The sequence below is a fragment of the Amblyomma maculatum genome, chromosome 8 (genome assembly GCF_055883805.1).
Source record: "Amblyomma maculatum isolate TAMU_Amacu chromosome 8, ASM5588380v1, whole genome shotgun sequence".
NCBI lineage: Eukaryota > Metazoa > Arthropoda > Arachnida > Ixodida > Ixodidae > Amblyomma > Amblyomma maculatum.
In genome coordinates, this window is record NC_139351.1 from 19,194,123 (window position 1) to 19,218,221 (window position 24,099).

The 24,099-nt window shown below is 46.8% G+C and overlaps 1 protein-coding gene across 1 annotated transcript in view; it reads left to right on the forward strand.

Moving 5' to 3' along the window:
* LOC146180658 (chitinase-3-like protein 1) overlaps window positions 1–19,701 on the forward strand; it is a 40,680-nt gene extending 20,979 nt beyond the window's left edge. The window contains exons 7-9 of the mRNA XM_084577816.1: window positions 8,370–8,531; window positions 9,740–9,853; window positions 19,465–19,701. Of these exons, the coding sequence (XP_084433942.1) occupies window positions 8,370–8,531; window positions 9,740–9,853; window positions 19,465–19,668 (480 nt within the window). The 3' untranslated portion in view covers window positions 19,669–19,701. The remainder of the gene's footprint in view (window positions 1–8,369; window positions 8,532–9,739; window positions 9,854–19,464) is intronic.
* The last annotated feature ends 4,398 nt before the right edge of the window (window positions 19,702–24,099 follow it).

Consider the following 24,099-nt stretch of genomic DNA (forward strand, 5'->3'; position numbering starts at 1 on the left):
TCTCTCTCATACACACACACGCACGATGTTTTTTTTCTTCGCGTGTTATATTTTAGCTCTTTTATTTATTTATTTATTTATTTATTTATTTATTTATTTATTTATTTATTTATTTAGTTATTTATTTATTTATTTATTTATTTATTTATTTATTTATTTATTTAACTTACCAAATACTGCAGGCCCTAACTGGGCCCTAGCAGGAGGGGCGAAAAGAATACAATGCAGTAAAATATGAATTCATCAAAAGCAACATACTACACACAAGTGTAGTATGTTACTGTGTACTCACCTGTGGGGCTGAAACGTGGAGGCTAACCAAGAGAGTTCTGCTTAAGTTGAGGACAACCCAGAGGGCTATGGAACGAAAAATGGTAGGGGTAACATTAAGAGATAGAAAGCGTGCAGAGTGGGTCAGAGAAATAACTCAAGTTACCGACATTCTAGTGGAAATTAAGAAGAAGAAATCGACATGGGCAGGACATGTAGTGCGAAGAGAGGATAACCGATGGTCGCTGAGGGTAACAAACTGGATTCCAAGGGAAGGAAAGCGCAGCAGGGGGCGGCAGAAAGTTAGGTGGGCGGATGAGATTAAGAAGTTCGCAGGGGTCAAGTGGATGCAGCTAGCACAGAACAGGGTTAAGTGAAGAAATATGGGAGAGGCCTTCGCCCTGCAGTGGGTATAATCAGGCTGATGATGATGATGATGTAGTATGTTATATGTTGTTATGTATGTTATATTTCTATCTTATGTATGTTGTTATATTTCTATCATTTCTTTATTTTTATTTTATTTGACGTTTTATATTTTTATACACCAATACGCATGCGTCAGCAACAAATCGGCTTTCCATTCTGAGCAATTTGACTCTTTTGAACACATTCTTCAATTATTTCAAATAATCAATTACACATTCTAAGTTTTCTTCCTTAGCATCGCTAAGCACTGGTTTTTCATTCTCACACCTTTAAACCCTTACTTTCCAATTTTTCCTTTTTTTCGTTTCTTTATTTCATCAATTGATCAATTAATTACAAAGATTTTATTAACTCGTCATCGCCTATCGCACACCAATCAATACTCAGTCACTGGAAGCACAGGTTACCATGGCACTTTTTTTTTTTTACGCATCCCCCGATTATTTCCGAGACTAATGCCAACTACTGCGTCGACGGCATGGGAAGGAAAGTGCTAAGCGCCAGTCCAACTTACGTCAAATTACGCATGATCCTTTTATTATAAAATAAAATGCATCCTCGCTCATTTCACCAACCAAGTATCTGGGATGAGCGACGGTGATTGCGCAAACCAAGCAAACTCGCGATGATCTCTCATAAGCATTTAAGTAAACAGCAAAGGCGCACATTACAGAACTCTGGATACTGTACCTGGATAGGGATGACGCTGCGGATTGCCGAGGGGGGGGGGGGGGGGGGGCATGCACGACTCGTAGAGCAATTTGTAACTGCGCTCGGCAGCGCAGCCGGCGGGCCCCGCCACGTCTCGGCTGTCAAAATACGCTTCTAGACGTCTCTAACAGAAACCGCCAGGGACCGAACAGAAGTCCACGCACAGCACACTAGGTTAAAACGTGAAAAGCGCGAACAGAACGGCGAGCGCTGACGGACGGACACGAAGCGAACGGATGGGGCGAACAAAATATGGCGGGCAGCGCGGGATCAGGGTGCCGCTCACAGTTGCCAGACGTACTTTTGTAAACCCTCTATTGTCGACTTCCGTTTCTCCCCCCTCCGTTCGTTGTCGGAATACCTGCACAAGCTCATAACACCAATCACGGGGAAGACCGCAACCCACGTCCGACACGCCGGGCATTTCATCGAACTCGTATCCCAGGTGAGCCTTGAGGCCGACGAGTGCCTTGTTTCCTTTGACGTGGGGTCCCTTTTCACAAATGTCCCTGTAAATCTCGCGTTGGCCGCCACTCGAGAAGCCCTACAACGCGACGATACACTCAGCGCACGAACCCCACTCAGTGTAGACGAGGTATGCCGCCTTCTGGAACTATGCTTATCAAACACATACTTCTCATGCCGAGGAGAATTCTACAAACAAGTTAAGGGAACACCAATGGGTGCCTCCATCTCTGTCGCTATGGCGAATATAACTATGCAGCACATCGAAGAACGAGCTCTCAACTCTTTCCGCCCACCGCCAAAAATTTTTCTGAGATATGTCGATGACTGTTTCCCAATTATTAAGAAATCTGAAGTCCAAAATTTCCTCTCTCATCTAAATTCCATACAACCGGAGATTCAGTTCACCCTAGAAATGGAGAAGCGAGGCGCCCTGCCGTTTTTGGACGTTCTGGTGACCCGAAAAGACAACCGTCAGCGATTCTTCGTATACCGAAAACCCACCCACACAGGGCGATATCTGCATTTCACTTCGAACCACCCGACAAGCCATAAAGCGTCAGTTGTGAAGACCTTATTACAAAGAGTGGAAACACATTGCACAACAGAGCCCGACAAAGCAAACGAAAAACGCTTAATATTCAAGGAACTAACCATGAACGGCTACCCAAAAAAATTTATCCGGAAAATCATTCACCGCCAAAAACGCAACGACAGGCCCCGGGAAGAAAATAACCAGCAGCAGACAACTACATCTCAAAAGTACGTCACTGTCCCCTATGTCCGAGGCGCCAGCGAAACCATCGCCCGTATTCTGAGAAAAGAGGGAATTCGAGTGGCGCAAAAGCCTTCAAACACTTTGAGGAGCCTGCTACCCTTCCCCAAAGATCGACCACCTAGAGAAAGAGCCCAAGGCATTGTCTACAAATTTCCCTGCGCCGACTGTGATGCTAGCTACATTGGCGAAACAAAAAACCTAAAAGAAAGAATTCGGCAACACAAGAACGATGTACGAAATTTTTCAAGAGAACGCAACCCCGTAGCTTAACATTCAGAAGATTCCGACCACAGAATAAATTTCGAAGAAACATTCATCCTGGAGACCGAGACCAATCACCGCAAAAGACGCCTCCTCGAGTCATGGCACATACAGTCGACCGCAAATAACATCAACCGGACAATAGGCAACCTCCCTGCTGTATACGCCATGCGCAGCGCCTATAGGGGCGCCACTGAAAGCCGCGTAGCGGCGGCCGTCGGAACCCGAGGCGGGCCTCATGTGGCAAGCGTGGCCGCGGTGCATGCGTGCGATCTGCCGTTTGTGCGCGTCTCGCGGGCACTTCCGCGGTGACAGTGTGCAAGGGGATCTCACTTTATAATAGTGGACATGTGTTCGATATCACGGCCATCTGGAACTACATCGCCTTCATGTATACATCAAGTGTCTGCTGCAGACGAGTGTCAACCAGGTTGCGTACAAAGTGGAGCTCATTTGGGTATCCCGCTTTCATTACAACGCCACGCGAATTTGTTTATTCCTTGACCTATGAACCAATGTTCTTTCTTTGCTTATCGGTACACGCCTGCTTCCTTTACATGCAATATATTGCTACAGAAAACTAGGCAGCGTCGTCGAAACTGCGAGCGGTTTCGTACCGGTGCGACCGCAGGCAAAGCCAATGAGCTTGCAAACCAGCATTCTGAGCATCGGAGAAATAGCGCATATTGGGCTCCTGCAGTGAGAGTGCAGATTTTTCATGCTTGCGCTTTACCACTGCCTGTACGGCATGGATTTCACGTATTCCGTCCTCAACAAGGCAAAGCGGTTAGATAATTTCATGGGGGAGTGAGATATCAGCAGAGGAAATATCTGAAAAGCTGCATCACAGGTTAGCCAAGAGCATATTAGGCCTACATTTTATATCCTATTTTATTATTGTAGTATCATCTTCATTTCATTTTTGTCACCCTCGCGCCCAACTGCAGAAAACAGGGCGCTTTACAACAAGCTCTAGAGTCCTTCTGGATAGCAAGTGCAGCGACATGTTATGTTTTCGTAATCTTGCCAGACAACAGGAACACTGGCTCTCGTCTTCAAAGTAATTGCATGGCAAGTTTAAAAACGCATATTGGCAAATATCTGTTCAATAGCCCGCTGCAGTGGCTCAGGCTACTAGGAGGATCGAGTTATCGGGACCGAAGTCGACCGCGCCGCACACGTTGCGAAACGCAAACTGCAAACGTGGGCTGTGCGACGTCAATGCACGCTAAAGATTGTCTGGCTAAGCGTTTCACAAATCTAATGCATATTGTATCATTCCTGCTAGCTGACGCGACCAAGTTTAAAGAAGAAGTGTTCACTGAAGGTGCAATGACAAGCAGAGAACACTCAAAAATAGTTATCACTCAGCCGTGCCGCACGGCAAATGTAATGCCTTTTCCATCGAATGACGCTCGTTCAAAAAGATATTTGTTTGCTGCTACGCGAGAAAATATAATGACATTCGATGAAAGCGACATTAGTTACAGAATGAGTTTGAGGTACTCATCCAAATGCGACCAACGAGTAAATGTGTTATGTCGACACTAGAGACTGGGATACACCCAAAATAAATTACAAAAATGCCACCTGCATTAAATGCTACTGTGCTCTCATAATTTTGCAGCTAGTAATCTATGAGAAATATGCGAAATAGCATCGTAAAAAAAAAAAAAAACTGGCACCCATCGCTGCCAGCGAACCCGTAGAACCGCACAGGTCAATTCTGCTGCCGCGGTCCGTTGGCGCCGAGTCGCCGACACGGCGGATTTCTTGGAATTGGAGGAAGGAATCTAAAGAAAATTATCTTTACTGAGGAGCGCTGTTATGTAACTAGATTTTGGAAGAAGTGATAACAGTATATAGTAGAAGCAAATTTCTGCTTTTAGCAGCTGCCGCCGGTGTGACGCAGCTCATCCGATTTCGTTCTCTAGCCCCGCTGCTAAGGCATCGCCGAAGTTACACCTTCTGTTTACTGTAAGACAATTTGTGAGACAATTGAACTGATAGTAAGGCAGTTTTATGAATATGAAATTTACTATTTCCAAGGCACTTCTAGCTACGGCTTTTATGCGAAACCTTCAGGCGTTTAGGCCTAGCGACGACTAGGGCCTAGCACACAGCCAGAGCGCCGTCGTAGGCCTCCTTCGCAGGCAGCGTCGTTGCGGTAAGCTCGCGGCATCCGATGTAGTAAGCGTTACGAATTTGCGGTATTCTGTCTTGATGAGGCTAAGCTCGAGCATTTTTGACGGGCCTTAAACGCCGAGCGAACAATTTGGCGAAAACGCACGGGAGTCAGCGCGGGGCTGTAGTATGCTGCGCCGTAGGGCGATACTCGAAGGCTCTATAAAATCGCCATCGGACAGTACACTATATACTGCCCATTTTACGTTTTGCTCTTGAAACTTGCTTTAGTGCGGAAAGTGTACGTTGTTGAAACTCGTACGCGTTTCGCAATCGAGCGCAGACGTGCGCACCTTCCGTACCCTTTCGTAAACAAACGCTGCCTCCACAGCCGCTAACTTCGTAATTGATAGTCCTAATCAAAGGTTGGTTACAAGGTATGCGACATGAATGTCAGTTTAAAGGCTGCTTTCGTTTACAGCGTCTTCATCTTCGCAACATACTGAAGGCACTCCAATATTTGCATATCAATCACAGTTACCAAAATTGGGAAGTGGCATTAGCTTTGGTCGTGTAGCAGCGTGTCGAATAAATGACATCAACCTGAACAAATGCCATTCGATGCGATTGCTTGCTCTCTGCGTCGAACAGCCGCGATTCACGGACCCCGTCGTTCTCGTGAAGCATTACTGAAACTTATACAAACGTGTTCCTGGCAAGGTTTTGTGTGTTCGAAAAACCAACTACGCAGCAATTCTTCCCGGACATTGCTAAAGGTTGACAGCGGCGTTATATCTGTTAAACCGCGACCAACGACGAAAACAAGACGCGCGCGCATAGACGCTGACACGAACAGCGACCGACCGAGCCCGCCTACGCTTTGCTGCTTTGGCGACAGGCGGCGTTGTCGGAATTTTGGGCATCGCGTATACTTGCAAGGTCTTCGCTCTTTCCTGGCCACTTCACAGAAGAAAAGAAAAAAGTCACCAGCGAGCACACCTGCACCTGCGGCACCCTCACTCGTCTAAACCCCCCTCCTTCCTTCTCATTTCTTTCACACACATCTCACCCCCTCCCCATTCTCCCCCCCCACCTTCTTCTACCCCTCGACCATTCCTTTACGTATAGCTGCACGCAGACCCGCGTCATGCACCCCTGAAGAAGGAGCCGAGCCGGCTCCGAAACATCGGGTTTTATAAAATAAAAGTGTTGGTTGGAGAAATTTCAAGTTTTATTTAACGACATCACAAAATGCGTTTTCGCATTTATTTCCCACCAGAAAACGGGAAGAGCTAATCAGGGACGTTAGGTCAGGGCCTGGAGCCAAAGCGAGTAAATCACTACGGAAAGAAAAAAGCAAACTGTAACAAACAAATTCAACCAGTACACGAACATGGAGGAGGCAAGCAACGGCGAACTAAGCGTCCACAGTATGATGGCACGAAAAAGCGAAACACATTCGTGCCGCAGACTCGTTTAGGGTATCCATTTAATTTTCACATCGTATACGACGTGATTATTCCCTCACGAAAAAATAAAATGACTGACGAGATAGGCGCAAAATACCAATTTCCTAAGCCACGGAAGTGCACACCAAGAAAATGTTTCACAGCGGCCTCACGTACAGCACAAGCAAGCAAGAAAGAGCACGCGCGCGCGGAACCAGTTTCTATCACGTGTAGACTGGGCAGACGCACGCAAGTCAGTAGGAGTGCACGTCGGCCTGTTCGATTGGTTACGCGGAGCCGGTCGGAGATGTCGCTGTTCACTGCCGCCTGCAGCGTCATGCTGCGACCCTTCGGTTACATTTTTTTTTCAGCAGCAGCGGAGGCTATATTATAGACAGAGCGAGCTCCATGACTCCAGCGAAGCTACGTTTGAGGGACGCATGTTTGTTGTATGACTAGGCAGAAACGAGGGCGATGTCTGTTTCGGCGGCGGTGGTTGAGTCTAGTCATAGTATCCACGTGGTTACCCCTCGGTTGAAGGTCAAACACGCGCACGGCGAAAAATTTATATAGCGAGAAGTAAAAGTTTTCGTTTGTAAAATTGTTTACAAGTCTACAAAGCTAGCTTAACAGCAAATTTTCAGCCAATCCTGTACGAGCCGATGTGAGCGGTCTTGTTTACACTGCAAAGCGCGAATGTAACTTATATTTATTCGAAAGGCCTAATCCATGCTTCGATACCCTACGAACTTCATGATTGCCCGCGATTGCTTGCATCTTATCTTCAAAGACCAGGATGGCTCCGTTATCCTCTTCTACGTGACCGCCTCTTTCAAAGGGACGCGAAAGTTCGAAGGCCGATGTCAGCCAATGAGGCGCTCGGTTAAAAGAGTTTTCGCCGAATACCTGTCAGCTCTCATCGCAACTTGACACCGGAGCGTAGGAGCATAACGCTACTTTCAGACGCCTGCCTTCGTGAACAGTTATCATGGTAACAGTTGCTCAAATGATATACGAGGAATATCTTGTGGAGGTTATTTGGGAACGTGACCGGATTAATTCGCACAAAAAGAAATAGGGTGTCTCAACATTGCATTTCCTAGCCGTACACTACTATACCGTCGCCGCAGATGCGAACAGTGCAGGCGCAAATGAGCTCGGATATATGCGGGCTAACTTGCTGCATATACACCATTTTAGTAGGCTCTCGAGCAATCGGGGTTGATGTTACGGCTTTACACTTCTCTAAAGCATTGTGTCATAACACATGTCGAAGTTCCTCGCTTATTCCAACCCTATTTCGGTAGTGCCTGCTTGTAGTTTTAGCGCATAAACACTTCCGAGAGGCATAATATCTGTTGAATGCATCGGGCTAGAAGCCATTTGCAGGGCTTCCTTTTCTACTTAGGTTTGACGTCACTTGTGATACAACATCCATTTCACCTCAGTTGTTCGATCGCTTTGACGATCTCTACGTATCAGGCCGCAGGAAGCCAGCCACTAGGTGCCAGTTTACCTCTGTAGCCTTTTGCTATGATGCCTTTCATACTTGCAACAAATATTTGGTCCCCCAGGTGCACGCGAATTATTTTTCAACAGTAATATTAGATGACATAGGACCGAGAAGACAATGTTCAGAACACAGATGTACACCGAGAACTAAGTAGTGATGCTCCTACTTTCTCCTTTCTGCCATTGTTTTGATGAAACGCAGTATTTCGGACGCTTAGTGTATGATAACAGAAAAAACAGCAGAAACGACCCGTCCACGAGGGGAAAATGCGCACAGGGCGCAATTGAAGGCATCTTTTAGACACCTCATTTTTCTGTGTCGGTCATCATCTTAATTCTTTCATCGCTTGCTTCTCCCTGGACACACGCAGAGTCATGAGATCGACAAGCTCGCCCAGCTGGCAGCCCGGTCGCCCAAGTCTCACCTGTGCTTCACGCTCACTCTAGGTGGAAACCAGTTCGAACTGCGGGATGTCGCACAGCATGGACTCGGGGCGGCCGCGAAGCACATCAGGGACACCTCGTACGGAGAGGCAAGTGTACACATGGCTTTCTTCGTATCAGAAGTGTATTCAGGTGCCAAAGCGCCCCTGCACAAGCTATTAATGGAAGTAGCAGCAATCATTGTTTTAGCTATGAGCGACAGAAGCCACCAGCCATAGGTAAATAACCTGTTCACTTAACTCTCTTTTTGAGGGTGTGACGCGAGAGAATTAGTAGCTTTGGCTTTCTCTTCCTGCTCACCTTACGGATCTTCGTTCGCGCACATACACTTAGATAATCGCCTAAATATGTCTCACACTTCCTAGTTGGCATGCGGTCGTAATTTTCCACAATAGGAGCAAGACCAACCAACACAGATATGCAGCCCCGCTTGAACCCAATTTACACGAACGCGCCTGCTTATATAGCAGTATAGCATTTCTACCTCGGAATGCAAGGTTTCAGGAAGATTCTGCTGCCATATATAAGGAGACCACAACGTTGGTAGCTCCTGCCAATGCCTACGCTGCATTTTCTTGACGATGGGCCGTTTATCGCTATTGCTATATTTTACCCAAAGTGTCTGCTTCAGCGTGATGAGAATCCCATTTCAGGAACATACCGTTATCAGCTTCACGTTCTTCGGAATTCCTGTCTTTGTGGTTGTCAGAGTTCTGAGCGAAAAATCACCAATATGCCTCTAGGTAGGTTATAGTCGACAGGCTACATGGCCAAGCACTTACAGATCCGCGAATTGCATTACGTCACGAGTCCGCGTAAGATGTCCGAGTTAACAGGAACAACCACTCGAGACGCCCCTTTGAGCAGGGAGGGTGACAGTGAGATCGAGTTCTCAAGTACCATTAGATCCCCGGCCAGACACACTCTCCTTTGGGAAGAAGAGACGTTCTTTATATCTGTGTCGGGTTTGTTTTTTTTTTTTTTAGACTCTGGTGGCTTATGGCTCTGTGGTAATAAGTATGTTTGAAGCATTAGAGTCACCAATAGAGCGAATAGGAGAGTGCATGTGCTGCTTGAAAGAGGACGAACGAATGCTGCCGCAGACGGCAGCCATCAAAGTTATCATGTCGCATTTAAAGGCTGAGCTTACGCGCCCCTGTTCCCGGTGCCACAAATTTTTTGTGGTTTTATTTCGCCAACGATTGCTTGAGTATTGCTTTGAAAGAAATAGGTAGATATTGTAGGCAGGTCTATAACCTGAGTCTGTTCCATAGCCTCTTTAACTTCTTGCTTTCAGATTTGCAAGAGGCACTGGAACGAGGTGAAGTACATCGAGCCCGCCATCGGCTACTACGCGCGTAGTGGCAAGACATGGGTAGGCTACGACACCGAGAAGACCGTCGCGGCAAAGGTTAGCGACTCTTTCACTCACTCTGATCGGCGTCATCATCTTATTATTATTGATCAATTACAATGAAGCAGCACTCAACGCCGTTGCTTCCATTGAAAGTGGAGACATCATGAGAAAAGTAGAGCTCTGCGACAAAACGGCATATTTGAGAGACTGCTGATCTCCGTGGTTCTTTGAGGGTTTTCATCAAGATGGCATACGGTGTTGGCAGCCAACCGCGAGCGCCGAAGCGTTGATTTAGGGAAGGATATGGAGGAGGATACTATTGAGTTAATAAGAATGTTCGCATGAAGACAAGCCCTCCACTGAGCTCTTGTCACCTGTAACTGGGTAAGCCTCTTCTTTCGCCATTTGGCCAGCAGGCACTCGTATCCCCACGACGCTTATGCTTAAGCAGTTGCCCACTCAATCGATGCAAGTTGCCTTGCCTTGTGACACACATGTAATTCACGCACACTCAACTGAACACATTCAGACCGCCATCATGGGCATCTACAAGGCTGTTCTAAAACTTCTTTTCTCGGCTTCTACCGCTATGCTAATTTGCATGTACCTCTTCCATTCTGGATTTCTTCTGTTAACTGACACTTCTCGCGACTCCAAGCTTACCCGGCCTTCATTGTCTAGCTAAGGTAAGCGGTTACTAGCTCAGGCGGGCATTCATTTCGTTCTAGCCTCCACTCGTAGCTCTTTCTACCCATACCGGATGACAACAATCTTCTCCTCGCCCCTTGGTTCCAGTTTGTCCCAACAACTCAATGTCGCTCGTCGTCATGCGGCCACGGAGCCCCGCTCGCGGCTCTTTGGGCGTTCATGGGCATTCAGGGAGCGACGGCACTGTGTTGGTCCATATCTACTCGCCCGCGGGACCCTTAACCGCACACTGTTTATCTACTGGCTCAAGCCCTTCAGCGCACGGTTTAGGAGGCCATCATCCAACTTCGGCTTGATAAATGCCTTTACTTACCCCCTCATCCGTCACTCACAGTACCGGAGGCTTGCTTCGGCACACTCAAATGTGTGTGCTGATTGCCTCCTCCTGCCCTTTCCTCTATCAGTATAGTACCGACCACTCCAATCCCAACTGTCCCTCCTCCTACACAAACCTAACCCACTGCATGCTCATTTCACTAGCGGGCAGCTCAGCAGCCGAGTTCCAATATTTTTCCTTACATTGTCACCTAAACTTCCTTCGCATTGAATGAAAATAACAGCGTCGACTAGTCGCGCAAAACATTGACATGCTCGGCCTGTAAGTTGTTGTCAGAATAAAAGTCTTATACAACTATTATTATTAAGCAAGAGGTGCTAATACCTATCACTCGCAATCCTGACCTTCTGTTAGTATTGTAGTTTAAAGTTCACTCGGACCATGTGGCTGCTGCATATCATATAACTGTGTCTCACTCAAGATCTACTTACCTTAGAAGCATAGGTATGAGCCAACTGAGCAGACTCTTCCTATCTACCACCATAATTTATTGAATTTGAATTAGGTGACTAACGATTGATAAGGAGCCACACAAGAACATTAATATGAATGCAAAATGGGATCTCTATATGCAGCACAAACTTTGGAATTGAATAATTTTTCCGTTCCATGTCTTGAACCTGGCGCAGCAGCTTGAACGGTTTATTGCTCTGAAAAGCGGTCTGACTTCGACTGCTCGCACATGGTAGCCCCATTGAGCATTTATCACGATCTACTGGAGTCGCCAACGAGTTAATGAAATGGCTGAAAGCGCCGAAGGTGAAGTGTGCATCCGACCATAGGCATAATGTAGTGAAGAAAAGGTATACACCTTCCGCGGAAGCTTGGCACTTGCAGGTAAAAAAATGATACAGCAACTGCTCCTCGTAGGCACTCGTGCCAGGTTCGAATCCCCTGCTGGGAAGAACTCTCCGTCATTTACGACATTTAATTCAGGGCTGTGTATAGTTCTTTGTAGCCTTGCGAATACGTCTCGGTGAATGCTAATGAGTAAGGACCCCTTTTACAAACTTGGACCATCTTGGGGAATGCTGATAGTGGAGTAAAGCCGATCATACGTAAAATTTTAACTTATTGGTATTCGCCTCAGCACGGCCTAGTTAGATGGTGCTAGTGAAAGCATTTTATATAAGTAAGAGTTACTGAGGGACCGGAAGGCGTGGGCAGCACTCACAGTCGAGGATTCCGATAACTTCTGCCATCCTGCGGGCCTTCGGGATCAGCTGTTGCTGATCGGACAGTATGGCTCTCAGCAGATCAGCGTTTCTTCAGATTAGTTTCAGGTTAGTTTCCAAGATTGTGACAGGTTCTACGCTATAGAAAAAAACCTGCCCTCTAGAATAAATGAGTAAATTACTGCTCAGAATGTTCCAAGTACACAACATTGGTCAGTGGTTCAGAATAAAAAACGCGGAATGCAGGAAATCAAGCATAACGGCCTGAGGCGAGTTAGTTCATGATAAAATGAACAGTGGTGCAACAAAGACACTAACAGTGATGTTTTTTTCTTGTTAGTGTCTTTGTTGCGCAGCAATTCATTTTATCAGGAGACTAAGTCATGTGAATACCTGTCTTTTCTGCTTGGTGAGGTGGTTTTACACTCGGTTAGAGCTGCACTAAGCTCTCGGGCCTAGAATCTCCGTATCGTAGCAGTGGCACTACGAGGGTTATTTGAAGACGACAGTCTCTAAAAAGTCTCCACCAGGAATCGAGACACTATCTTTCATATCATCAGCCGAGAGAAACCGATCGCAATTCTCCTTGTCTTACATGGAGATGATAGCGCTCTCAATGACGGTGCAGTTAGTGATAATGATGCTGCATAGTTATAAGGATACTGATGGTTGTAGTGATAAAAATAAGGATGCATTTAGTTACAACAATTATTGTAGCGATATTGACGATGAAAATGACAATAACGATGCAGTTAGGAAAAATTCCTACAAATTAGCTTTCGCCATTTCCACTCTTAAGCAGACTTAAGCGCAGTCTAGTAATTTGTTAAAGATTAAAGTACTTATTCTTTGAGCTGCAACTTTGAACGACAGGAAAGATGTATTTTAAACTCTAATGCAGAAGAAAGACCTGATGTTTTACCATGAGCCTCTCCACAGCCGCGCCGGGCTCCACCATTGCCTTGATCCCGTCACTAAGCACGTATCTAACCCCGTGATGCGCCGCCACAGTTGCTTTTTCGCAGTCGTCGCCCCTCCGCCCATGCACTATGCAAGCGCGCCAGCTACTTCAGTAGTCGCTCCCTGTGGCCATAGAGGCCGGGCCTAGCGAGTGAACGGCTCGGCACAGAACTAGGAAAAACAGTGTGTAACTTTGCTTAACTAGAGCTTCCACTCTTTTCGCTAACTATAACAGAGTTAAGCCATTGCCATTTTTTAAACCGATATTGTTTAAGCCGGTGAGTTTTCCGGCGATCATGCACAGCCGCATGTGGTCGCAGCAGTGACGTCACTCACGGACGCCTGACTCTCCCTTCCGAGCAGACAACTAATGCAACCGCAGACGCCTCTGGGTACATGACGTAATCGAGTGGTATAATAAAAGGTCAATGGCGTCGAGCTGGTACGCGTGATGTTATGCTGATTTGGTCCACGATGACGCACTTTACTTTCTTGAAGGATGAAGGCGTTGAGCTCTCCGTCTCAAGCTCGCCGTCGTTTGACTTGTTTCAACAGAACTTGACGGTGGCGTGCTTGATGGTTCCGCCCACCGCCACTGCAGTCTTGCGCGCGTTGTCGCAACTCACGTAGGCTTTATGCGGGGGGGGGGGACATGGCTGAAGCGGTTGTAAATGTCCATGGCCAACTTCAACCCGACTGAATGATGGTACAAAAATACCCACTTTTACTCACTGATGACTGAGCGTTCATTGATTTTGGGAGGAGGAGGAGCTATCGACAACAGGTAGAAATCCCGTGCATCGAAGTATAACCATAGATAACTGAGTCGGCCAAACACAAACGAGATCGCTGTCATCAGTCTTACACGTGACTGAAATCTGCCCTATATTTTTTGTCCACGTCTTCAGCAGCTTGCGCGTGTCTGTGTCGCAATGACAAATTAGTGTCATTGCGACTAGACAACGCCTGCAAAGCTCCGAACGTATCCCGCTGTGCCATTACTGTAAAGTAATTCTCACTGCACAGGAAATCTGGCTGGTCGTGTGTAGGCGTGGAAAGTTTAGTGCCGAACTGATGATAAAGTGCGTGCTTTTTGGAGCCAATGTCAATAAACTCTATACGCTAGTATGAAGAATGTCAACTCTCCTTAAAACAGAGTAAAGCATATGAGAAATTGTTTTTGTGTGTGTTGGTTATAAACTGCAAATTAGTGATATATTATTTTTGAAAACGACACTAAAATTGACCCCGTGAAAGACTTGTTATGCAAAAGTAAATACCTTCTCCAATTAATTACTCATTTCGTTTAAGTTCAGGTGTCACATGCTCGGTAATCACCGGAGGTCATCACTGAGACATGACAAAAGAGGGGGGTGGTCGTTCGATGCCCGGCGTAGCCGGTAAGCAAACGTGGAGAATGAGACGAAGACGCGTTTACTTGAAACAACAATAAGAAGAGGTTTATAGGCTCAAAACGAGGAATACACAAAACATTTTAGAGAGCAGCAATTAACATTCTAAAAGGCAACGACATGAGGGAAGAAACAATCTAATTAAATACTTCGAATTAAGTATACAGGGTCATGCTTTTCCGGGATGGAAGTAACAATTCAAGTAACAGCAAGAGAAAGAAAGTTCAGAGCAGATTCGAACGTACAATTGACCGGGGAACGCGGCGGAAGTCCATCACTGGGTCGGCGCTGACGGGCGGCACTCGAAGGCGACGATCCTTCTGGTGAAGCTCGTGGTCTGAGGATGCGGTGCCGGCGGCGGCGCTCGGGTACCCCCCGGGAGCACGCGGCAGCTCGGGTTTCCTTCTTCGGGAGCGAACTGGGCGGACTGACTTGAGGCCTCGGCGGCTCCTTTTTAGACCCTTGTCGACGATGCCTTGTGCGTAGGGTCGGAGTCCGAAACAAAACACAAACTTAAAGCGCACAAAGTAGTTCACTCACAGAGGAAGGCGCACGTATGCACACCACACTTTCGCACTCCATGGCCGCCATCTTAGGTTTGAAAAAAATAACGCACAACAAAAATAACAGTCACGTACGCCCTCAACTTCGGTTCTTCTGGGGGTCACATTTTCAGGGAAAAAAAGAATATACGAATATACAAAAGAAGCTCTATACTTTGGATACAGTAGGGGTGACTTTGAGTGGAGAACGTACAACACAGGCAGCACGTACTCATCTGCTGGAGCACGGAGAGAGTTGTAGCTAACACAGGGAAAGCTATACTGTTTCGAGGCAACGTGCACGTACGCGTTTTTGCACGCCCGACCGATGGTCACATATACAGGTCCCGTGAACATATGGGGTTTACATAACAACAATTCCGCGTGTGTATAAATGCAACAAGGGCAAATTAATGGATGCCGCCCATTCTGTGACAGCAAGCTACAAACCAGTCGCCGGAGAAATACATAACCCACCTCCGACCAATCTCTCTCACATTATGCATGGTCAACCTTTTCGAGCATGTAATCCTTAACAGATTACACAACCACGTGCATAATCGCAATCTCTTTCCACACACGATGCTGGGATTCAGGAGCCACTTATCCACACACGACATCATGCTTCAAATTTCCGAAGAAATTCTACATCCGCAGCATCGAAACCGCACGAGAGCCTTACTGGCTCTGGACCTCACCAAAGCATTTGATAATATACAACATGACTCAATCCCTGACGCCCTCTCCAATATATTGTATCCTTTATCTGCGACCACAACGCGGAACTCACTCGGTCCTATAGAATCCCCCACCTTCTGCCTAAGCAAACGCGGAACACCGCAGGGTTCAGTCCTCTCCTCCCTACTATTTAACATGACCTTCATCCCGATTGCTCACAAACTAACACAAATCCCAAACCTCTCTCACACCCACTATGCGGATTATATTACCCTATGGGCAACCACGGGAAATGTAGGAAACAGAGGACACTCCAAGCAGGAGCGGACGTAGTGGCAACGCACGCAGCATGCATCGGCCTAGCGTGCTCCCACACCAAATCCGAACTCCTGTTGCTCCACCCAAACCACCACCTTACCAAGCAAAAACATGGTTTCATACACATCACCAGAGATGGGCTCCAAGTACACGAGGTTAGCAAACTTCGAGTTCCGGGAATGTTCTTGCAAAACAATTAACTCCACACAGAAACTTTCTTGAAACTGACTATCACCACCTATCAAATTATCACTCATCAAACGAATAGCGAATAGGCACTGAGGCATGCGAGAGCACGATCTCCGGCACCTTGTACAGGCATTCGTCATCAGCCAAATGGTCTATTCACTCCCGTATCTCTATCTTACAAAGGCAGAAACAGAGAAAGTGGGCGCACTCATCCGTCAGGCATACAAAACCGCACTTTACCTCTTAAAACATGCTCTTACCATACGCCTCCTAAACATGGGAGTACACAACACAATCCAAGAACTAGTGGAAGCTCATCGTACTGCCCAGATCAACAGACTTTCCTCCACAGAGACGGGCAGGCTTATCCTCGCCGCGCTGAAACTCCAACCAATTGGTTCACCCACTGAAAACAGCCACCTAGTCCCTCGACACATCCGGGACAACCTTACCGCACAACCCCAACCTAAACATCTGCACCCTGCTCACCACAAGGCACGACGAGAAGCTCGAGCCAAGGCGTTACACAAAGTACACGCGACTGACACCGAAGCGGCCTACGTAGATGCGGTGGAATACAAATACCCCATGGCATATGTCATCATTGTGATTTCTTATAACTTCAATCACACAGTTTTTGCCTCTGTCAAATAAAAAACGTCGACAGAAGCCGAAGAGGCAGCCATAACGCTGGTCATCTCTTCTCCCACTGCCACACACATTTTCAGCGATTCCAAACCAGCCATTCAAAATTTTTCAAGAGGGAAAATACACCCAGTCGCCCATCAAACCTTAACTTCTGGCTCCACAGCTCCCCGGCCCATTCACATCGTCTGGGTATTAGGTCATGTAGGCAACCCCGGTAAAGAGGCAGTCCACTCAACTGCTTGAGCGCACGTCAACCGAGCGGGGCATACCGAAGACTGGGGGGAAGCATGCGCGACAGACTGCTCACCTATCATGACATAACACTTCACTACCGAGAACACCGACTCTTATATCCCCCACTTCACACCTCTCTCTGAAAACCCTGTCAAATAATCTGGCGACAGCTACAAGCCAAAATCTTTCCCTCTCCAGCTTGGTTGTCCTATACCTAGGTCGGAATGACCCCACCTGCTCTATATGTAGCGCACCTAGAGCCACCTTCAATAACATAATGTTTTTATGCGAAAATGTCAAGCAACTGCCCCATTGGGGCCTCCGGACCAAGAGGGTTGGGAGATCGCGGTCTCCAGATCGGACCCAGCAGCGCAAAAGATGCTGGTTGTCTGGGCTGAAGCGGTCACTGCCTGGGACGGCCTGACATACACCAGTCGGGATCAGTAACCACCTCAATCCTTGTAATGTAACCTGGTTCTCACAATAAATATTTTACCACCACTACAAGCTCATTAGATTCACAGCATCGTATGTCGCAAGCTTACAGCAACGACTCCCGCGATCGCGAAGGACGACAGCGCCCTGGCTGTCTGCTTCTCCCTATTCATCGCTAGGCCTAAATTATTTCGCAGTGAAGCCACAGCAGACGGCACTCCGTAATAGATCAGCGAGAAGTTTTAGTAAATAGACTACTCGGTCATGAAAGTTCTTTACTCTACTCCGCCCTGTTTAGTAGTAAATGAAATGATTATTTTCTGCGACGCTTTCAGCGGAGCTAGCGTATACAAGAACACGGGAAACGCACCGGCTGTGAGCAAAAACTTCTACTGTGTGGTTCGGCACTTCCAAGAAGCATATGTTTCGAAATTCGTTTTTCTAAACCCTATTATTGTTACAAAAAAAAATGTAACATTGTTTTCTTACACTGCCGCAAGGGATCCGCCGGACGGCCCGCGCGGAAGGCATGGCCCTCGCGACGTTGTTTACGGCAGTGAGGTCAGGGCTGCTATCGGACGATGGCGGCGGCCGCGCCGAAGGTGGATGGCTTGGCAAGAACAAAATAACGCTTCGCTACAGTCTGTCTTCCGTTTTAAAAAATATGCTGAGTGCATTTATCCATGTTAGCAAGCACGAACATAGCACAGTATCGGCGCCGGCATAGCAGCAGACGATGCGTTGGCCGGTGTCGCTCTGTGACGACACCAAGCATTTTAACATGGCGACCGCTATCGGTGGGAGGAGCTTCGCAGTATCAACCTCAGCCACTTATTTTGAAATAAGTATTGCGCCTACGGCGCTAAAATATCACAAATTGAATAAAAAGGTCCATTATTATCTGGCAAACTACAAAAGGGTAATATATTGGATGAACATGGCATGTCCCCTTCAACACAACGATTCACTTCCCAAGAAATGAAGGGAGCCGTTATCCCTGGTGAAGAATGACATCGTGCTTTCAGTGGTATGGGCAACCAACACATGCTTTATTTATCAGCATAATAGAATTCTATATCGTTCTCACTTTCATTGTTTAGGCTCTGTCCTTCGAAATGATCGCCATTGACGTCAGCATTGTGGCTAAAGTGCTTGCTAACGTTGAATTATGTTACAAGCACCATCATATCACTCAAGATGCCTGCGCCTACTCTAGGCAAACGTCCAATTGGTATTCTAGAAATCCTTACCAGCTGTCGGAGCATTTCGTATCATGGATATGTGCAGCAGTGTCAGACCGCATAAACCTGTTCATCAGTTCAGTAGTGTACCACCAGCCCCGCGTCGACACACCTACGCCACGACATGCCTGAAGCGTTTTTCAGTGTAACTTAGATTCCCGGTATACGTAATGTTATTACTATTTTAGTTACTATATCTGGCCCAAGTTAAGCCATGCATTCGTTTCGTCATGATGCGCCTCAAACGTTTCCTCTGAGATGAGACCCAATGCATATATAAGGAGAAACAAGAATTTCGGTTTGGTTCTTAGTGTTTAACGGCCCAAAGCGACTCAGGCTATGAGAGACACCAGCAAATATTTTGCAGGTCGTCTAATTTGTTTATTTAATAGCGCAATAAGAACTTCGTAAGAGCGGCATCTAGCGGCTATTGAATTGTTTTAATTCTTTACATATCTTCAAGATTGTGTACGCGTTTTCAAACTTTCTTGGCAATGTTCGGCTGCACATGATATTTCGCATATGAAGCAATCACACAAAGGTGTGTGAGTAATTTTGGTTGAGTTTATGCGCAAATTACAGTACCGCATTCTTGAGACCTAAAGCAAATTTTCAACGCCTTGTAAACTTTGGCCATGGGCTCAAGATGCGTATAGACGTTGTTCTCGAGCCCGACGACCGGCAAATTCACATGTTTGTGAGTGCAGTTGCGTTTATGCAAAAATAATACCCTACTTTTGGTTTGCCCAATGACCATCTTGGCATTTATCTGCTGCATGGTGACGTAGGTGCGGCTGGCGCTGCGCAAGTACCCGGACCTGTGCGTGATGCTGGTTCAGGTGGAGAAGGACGACATCCGGGGCGTGTGCTCCGAGAGGCACTTCCCGCTGGTGCAGAGCGTCAAGCACGCCTTGCGCCTCTACCACCGCTCACTGCCAGGGCAGGACGGACTGGAGGGGCAGGCGACCGCTGGCCGTTCTGGTCGCGAATAAAACGAGCGCTGCGAGATGAAAATTTTCAGGACAGAGACCTTTCTGCTGGATTACTGCGGGACGCTATATGTAGCGTCCGCACCTCCTTAGAAGAAGTGTTATCTTTCGACCTCGAGATACATGGTCACAGCAATTTGATTTTCATCTTAAACCTACCAGCGTAGTTCAAACCGCTTTTATTCCGTGTAATAGAGGTCGAGCTTTAATGCGGAACGGATATTTGCTCATTGAAATTCCTATCCATATTGTTCTCCACTGTATTAAGAGCAATAGATGAGTAGCGAAGACAGTACCCGAACGCAAGCCTGAAAGTGTTTTTGGAAAAAACATTGTCTCTTTTGTTAGCGCATATGCTGTGGTATTGGAACGATAGGTGTATGCATACGGGACGCAGAGCCTGAAAGAGCGGATTCAAGCCTCTGTTCGGCAGAAGCGTTTTGCAGGAGCTGCCGTCGCAGATGAAGCATTGCAAGTTCCACATCTCTCGTCCTATCCTTGTTTATTTTGTCACATCTTGAGATACTCTCATCATACCCTGATCTTCCGCTTTCTTCCACTTACTTCACGGTACTTCTATCCATCCACGGTACTCTCATACTTTTATTTCCTCCTCCTCCCCTCCTCGTTTCTATCGCCTTACTTTCATCCTCCTCAGCACTTCGTGTTTACCGTGCCTGCATTTTAAGCTAGAGTAGCCAACGCCGCTCAATCTAAATGTTTGTTGGTGGCTACACTCTAAGAACACACAGGAAAGAACGCTGATGTAAATGAAATAAAAAGCAATTATATTTATTGATAGCTATTGTAACGGTATGGAATTTCATGTAACCAAAAAGTGCTTCATTGAATTATTCGGAAGAGAGAAAGAGAAAAATATAAATAAAAATGTATTTGGAAACTGAAGTCCAATAAAATGCTGAACCAAAGAAGCCAAGTTAGCTTTAACCGCTTTCAACAACAGCACACATTCTAAACTGCAGGATCAAATGTTCATAATATAAAGGAAAGTTACCAGGATTTCTACGGTTTCTTGTGTAAGACATCATTATATAGGCTGGCACACAGTCAGCAGAATTTTAAGAACGGTTCCAACTTGGAAATGATTCAGCCACAGTATATGCAGGTACATATGGTCTGCAATGTGCTTCTCAGGGCAGACGAGTTAAGCAGAAGTGTTCCCAGATGTAATGGAAATGCCTTGCCACCATAGTAATCGACCTGAATGGAGTCAAAATTGTTTGCTCTACATAAATCCGTATCCTCAGCACGATTAGTAAGTCGAGGGTAGCAATACTAGAGCCCAGAAACTCTGCATACCTACGAATCGGCTACATGGGAGGCCGTGGCTTTGTATAAGATTTACGGCTTGCAGTTTGTTAACGCGAACTGACATGAAACAAAACTTTGGCGCCTTACGTTACGCATCCATTGAAACTCTGCAGCCACGGCTGGAATCTAACCGAGGTTGCCCTACTCAATAGTTAATCACTCTAACCACAAAGAGCCACCACCGTGAGGCGCCACAATGCATATATAGACAATAAAGTAGACAGGTTTGCTGTTTACGGCCAAAATTTTGATTTCTTTTGAAAAGAGAGCCAGACAGAAAACGAAAAGACTGCGTGAGGAAAACGATAAATGAAAACTCGGCGCGAAGAGACGCCAGAAGTGAGGACCCACTGTTCAAAGGGCTGCCCATGAAACACCCGTGCCCATGAAACACCAGGGACCTCCACGTAGTTCCGTACACCCCGGAAGTACTTCCGAATTAGAATCTTTATGCGATTCACATCCGTTATCTGGATGTTTCCATTTATTGCGCTACATAAACGGCAATGTATCTATGACCTGCGATTTAGAGGCGAGTCGGCCAGAGGTGCTCACAAAGCTCACACACGCTGGCGCTGTGGCGCGGAACATATTGTGCTCACATGTGAAAATTTCCCATTCAGCGGTGTTCAAAAATAGGTCTTCTATCTCTCGGGCATAAGTTGTGCTTCTCTCTTCAGCAGATAGATCCATTTTCATGTTTCATTTCGTAGTGGCAATATTGACACGCTGCATTCTTTATCTTCCCTTTGCGCTGATCGCGAGCGTGTGCCTCCTCGAGGCGAAGAAACCGACGTTCGTCTCCTCGAGGCGAAGAAACTGAAGTTATTCTGTCGAAGCGGGCCTGCTAGTTTCCTGCCGAACTGTGACTTCTGTTACTCCTGTGTCCCGCGGTGACTTCTGATCAGAGGCTTCACACCGTGACATCTGGTGGAGGTGCGGGGTAACGCAACCCATGCTCCGAACACCTCCAACCAGCCGAGACTCGAGCCCTCAAGGATCTCCTACCATCGAGATTACGCCTACCCATCAGAGTAGCCGACGGCTTCGAGGGCTTGATCCTGAATTCGCGCCTCTACAATTTTCTCGTACTGCGAGGCCGCCACCATCTTCTCCAGCACCACCTTCGGAGACAACACAACCAAACGTAATGACGCATGTAGACACCACTTCCCCCTCCTTCGTGTTGCAGCAGCCGCGGGAGATACCCATCTTCCAAGCCTTTCCCGGCGACGACCCGGAAGACTGGCTAGATAAATTTGAGTGAGTAGCCCAGTACAATCGCTGGGGCGACGACCGGAAACTGCAACATGTATTTTTTTTCGCTCGACGGTGCAGCTCGTACATGGTTTGAAAATCATGAGACTACTATCACAATGTGGAGTTCTTTCAAGGACCAGTTCCTGCAAGCTTTCACCACCGAGCAAGGCATCTACAATGTCTGGGTGTTGTTGTGCGCTAAACTGTCACTATAACTATGCCAATGGATCCAAAGCGCAAGTGTACAAATTGCCGTCGGACGCGGCTCAAAATTCAGCGTTTACAAAGGCTGTGCCGTGGAAAAACTTATTACCGATGAAGTACACTGTGGTAAGAAAGCGTCCTTGTTTGCTTCCTAATACTCTTGCTGCTATTCCCCACTATTTGATTTAGCATTAAAGCATAGGCGTACCTATATTCAACACGCAATTCAGACAGCACAGCTACTAATAATCGAGTAGCATTCGCCCTGTTTTGAGTGCGGAACAAAATTTTTTAGCAACCTAAATGATTTTCTTATGGAAACAATTTTATTTCGCTAGTGGCCACGTGATCGTAGTGGCCGTAGTAATAGCTGCTCGCTGCGGTAATATACTGATGGCAAGCGCTGATTCCAGCTAAAGCAGCTTTGCTTATATTTACGTTACAGCTTTGTGACCAGCACTTCCGTGAAAGTGACCTCGTATTCACGACAAGCTAAACCGAGTGTCGTCAAGGTCACCGTTCCGAGTAATATCTCTCAGATAAATTTTGTGCCTGTCTTAATGTTTATTCAAGTAACTCTGAATGAAGGTGAAAATTTCCTCCAAACTTCATTTCTGCCATTGAAATAAATGCCAGGTGGATTGTGTCGAACTTCTCATATACTTTAAAAGACTGGCAATATTAGATAATAAAGGTAACACAAATATAACCCTTTTCACCGCTAGCACTAAAAATTTCAAGAGGTAGCTAGAGTGCAACGTTAAATAAAAAAAAAAACGCAACTGCATAGGGTGAAGCCGACCTTCAGTATGACCACACTACGATGACGTCACATAAGCCTGCACAGATCTTATTCTCTAGGTGGTGTCGGCTAGGGCCAGCGTTGGGCCAGGGCTGCGCCAATGCGCGACTATACACCATGCGCTCCTTCCCTAGCGGCGAAATTCAGCAGCGCTCGTGACCGTGCAACAGAGGCTGCGCGCGCTCGTTGCTCTCCTCTGCTCTCGACCGCGGCGCGTGATACTGACACCCGGCGGCAGCACCGCGTGTCGGTTATGTTCTTCGCTGGGCAGTTCTGTTATGCTTGAAATGGTGTCGCGGCTGCTTAAAAGCGGGGATGCATCGCGCTTGCCTCCCTTGCGTGTTGCTTGCCTCAGATAACGCATTCACCTACTGGTGGTGCACAGAAACTCGGGGCAGCTACCACCAATTTTATATGCAAGTAAAATATCAATGCAGTAGAGCTGTAACTGAGAAGCAACTGTAATGATACTGCAACTGCAACTGGAAGCAACTGCAAGCAATGATACATTGCTTGCAGCAATAAGGAAGAGCGCGGCAGCCATTTAATCACTATAAGTTTGCACTTACTGCACACCTGTAAACCGGCAGCGCGTACAATTTCAAAGGCGAAACTGGCAGGGGCATTTTATGCAAAGTTCTGCCGTACACATGGGGTAGCAAGGAGCACAGCTCTGGTGTTTACAACCCTTCGATGTGACCACACAAAAGCGGTGCCGTATTAAGCGTACGGAAGCGATGTCCTGGTAGTAGTTTTTGAGATTAACTATCCAAAAACGACTGTAGTTGGCGGGGTAAACTGTTTTGGAGGCCTTCGGATTTGTTAGAGTATCCCAT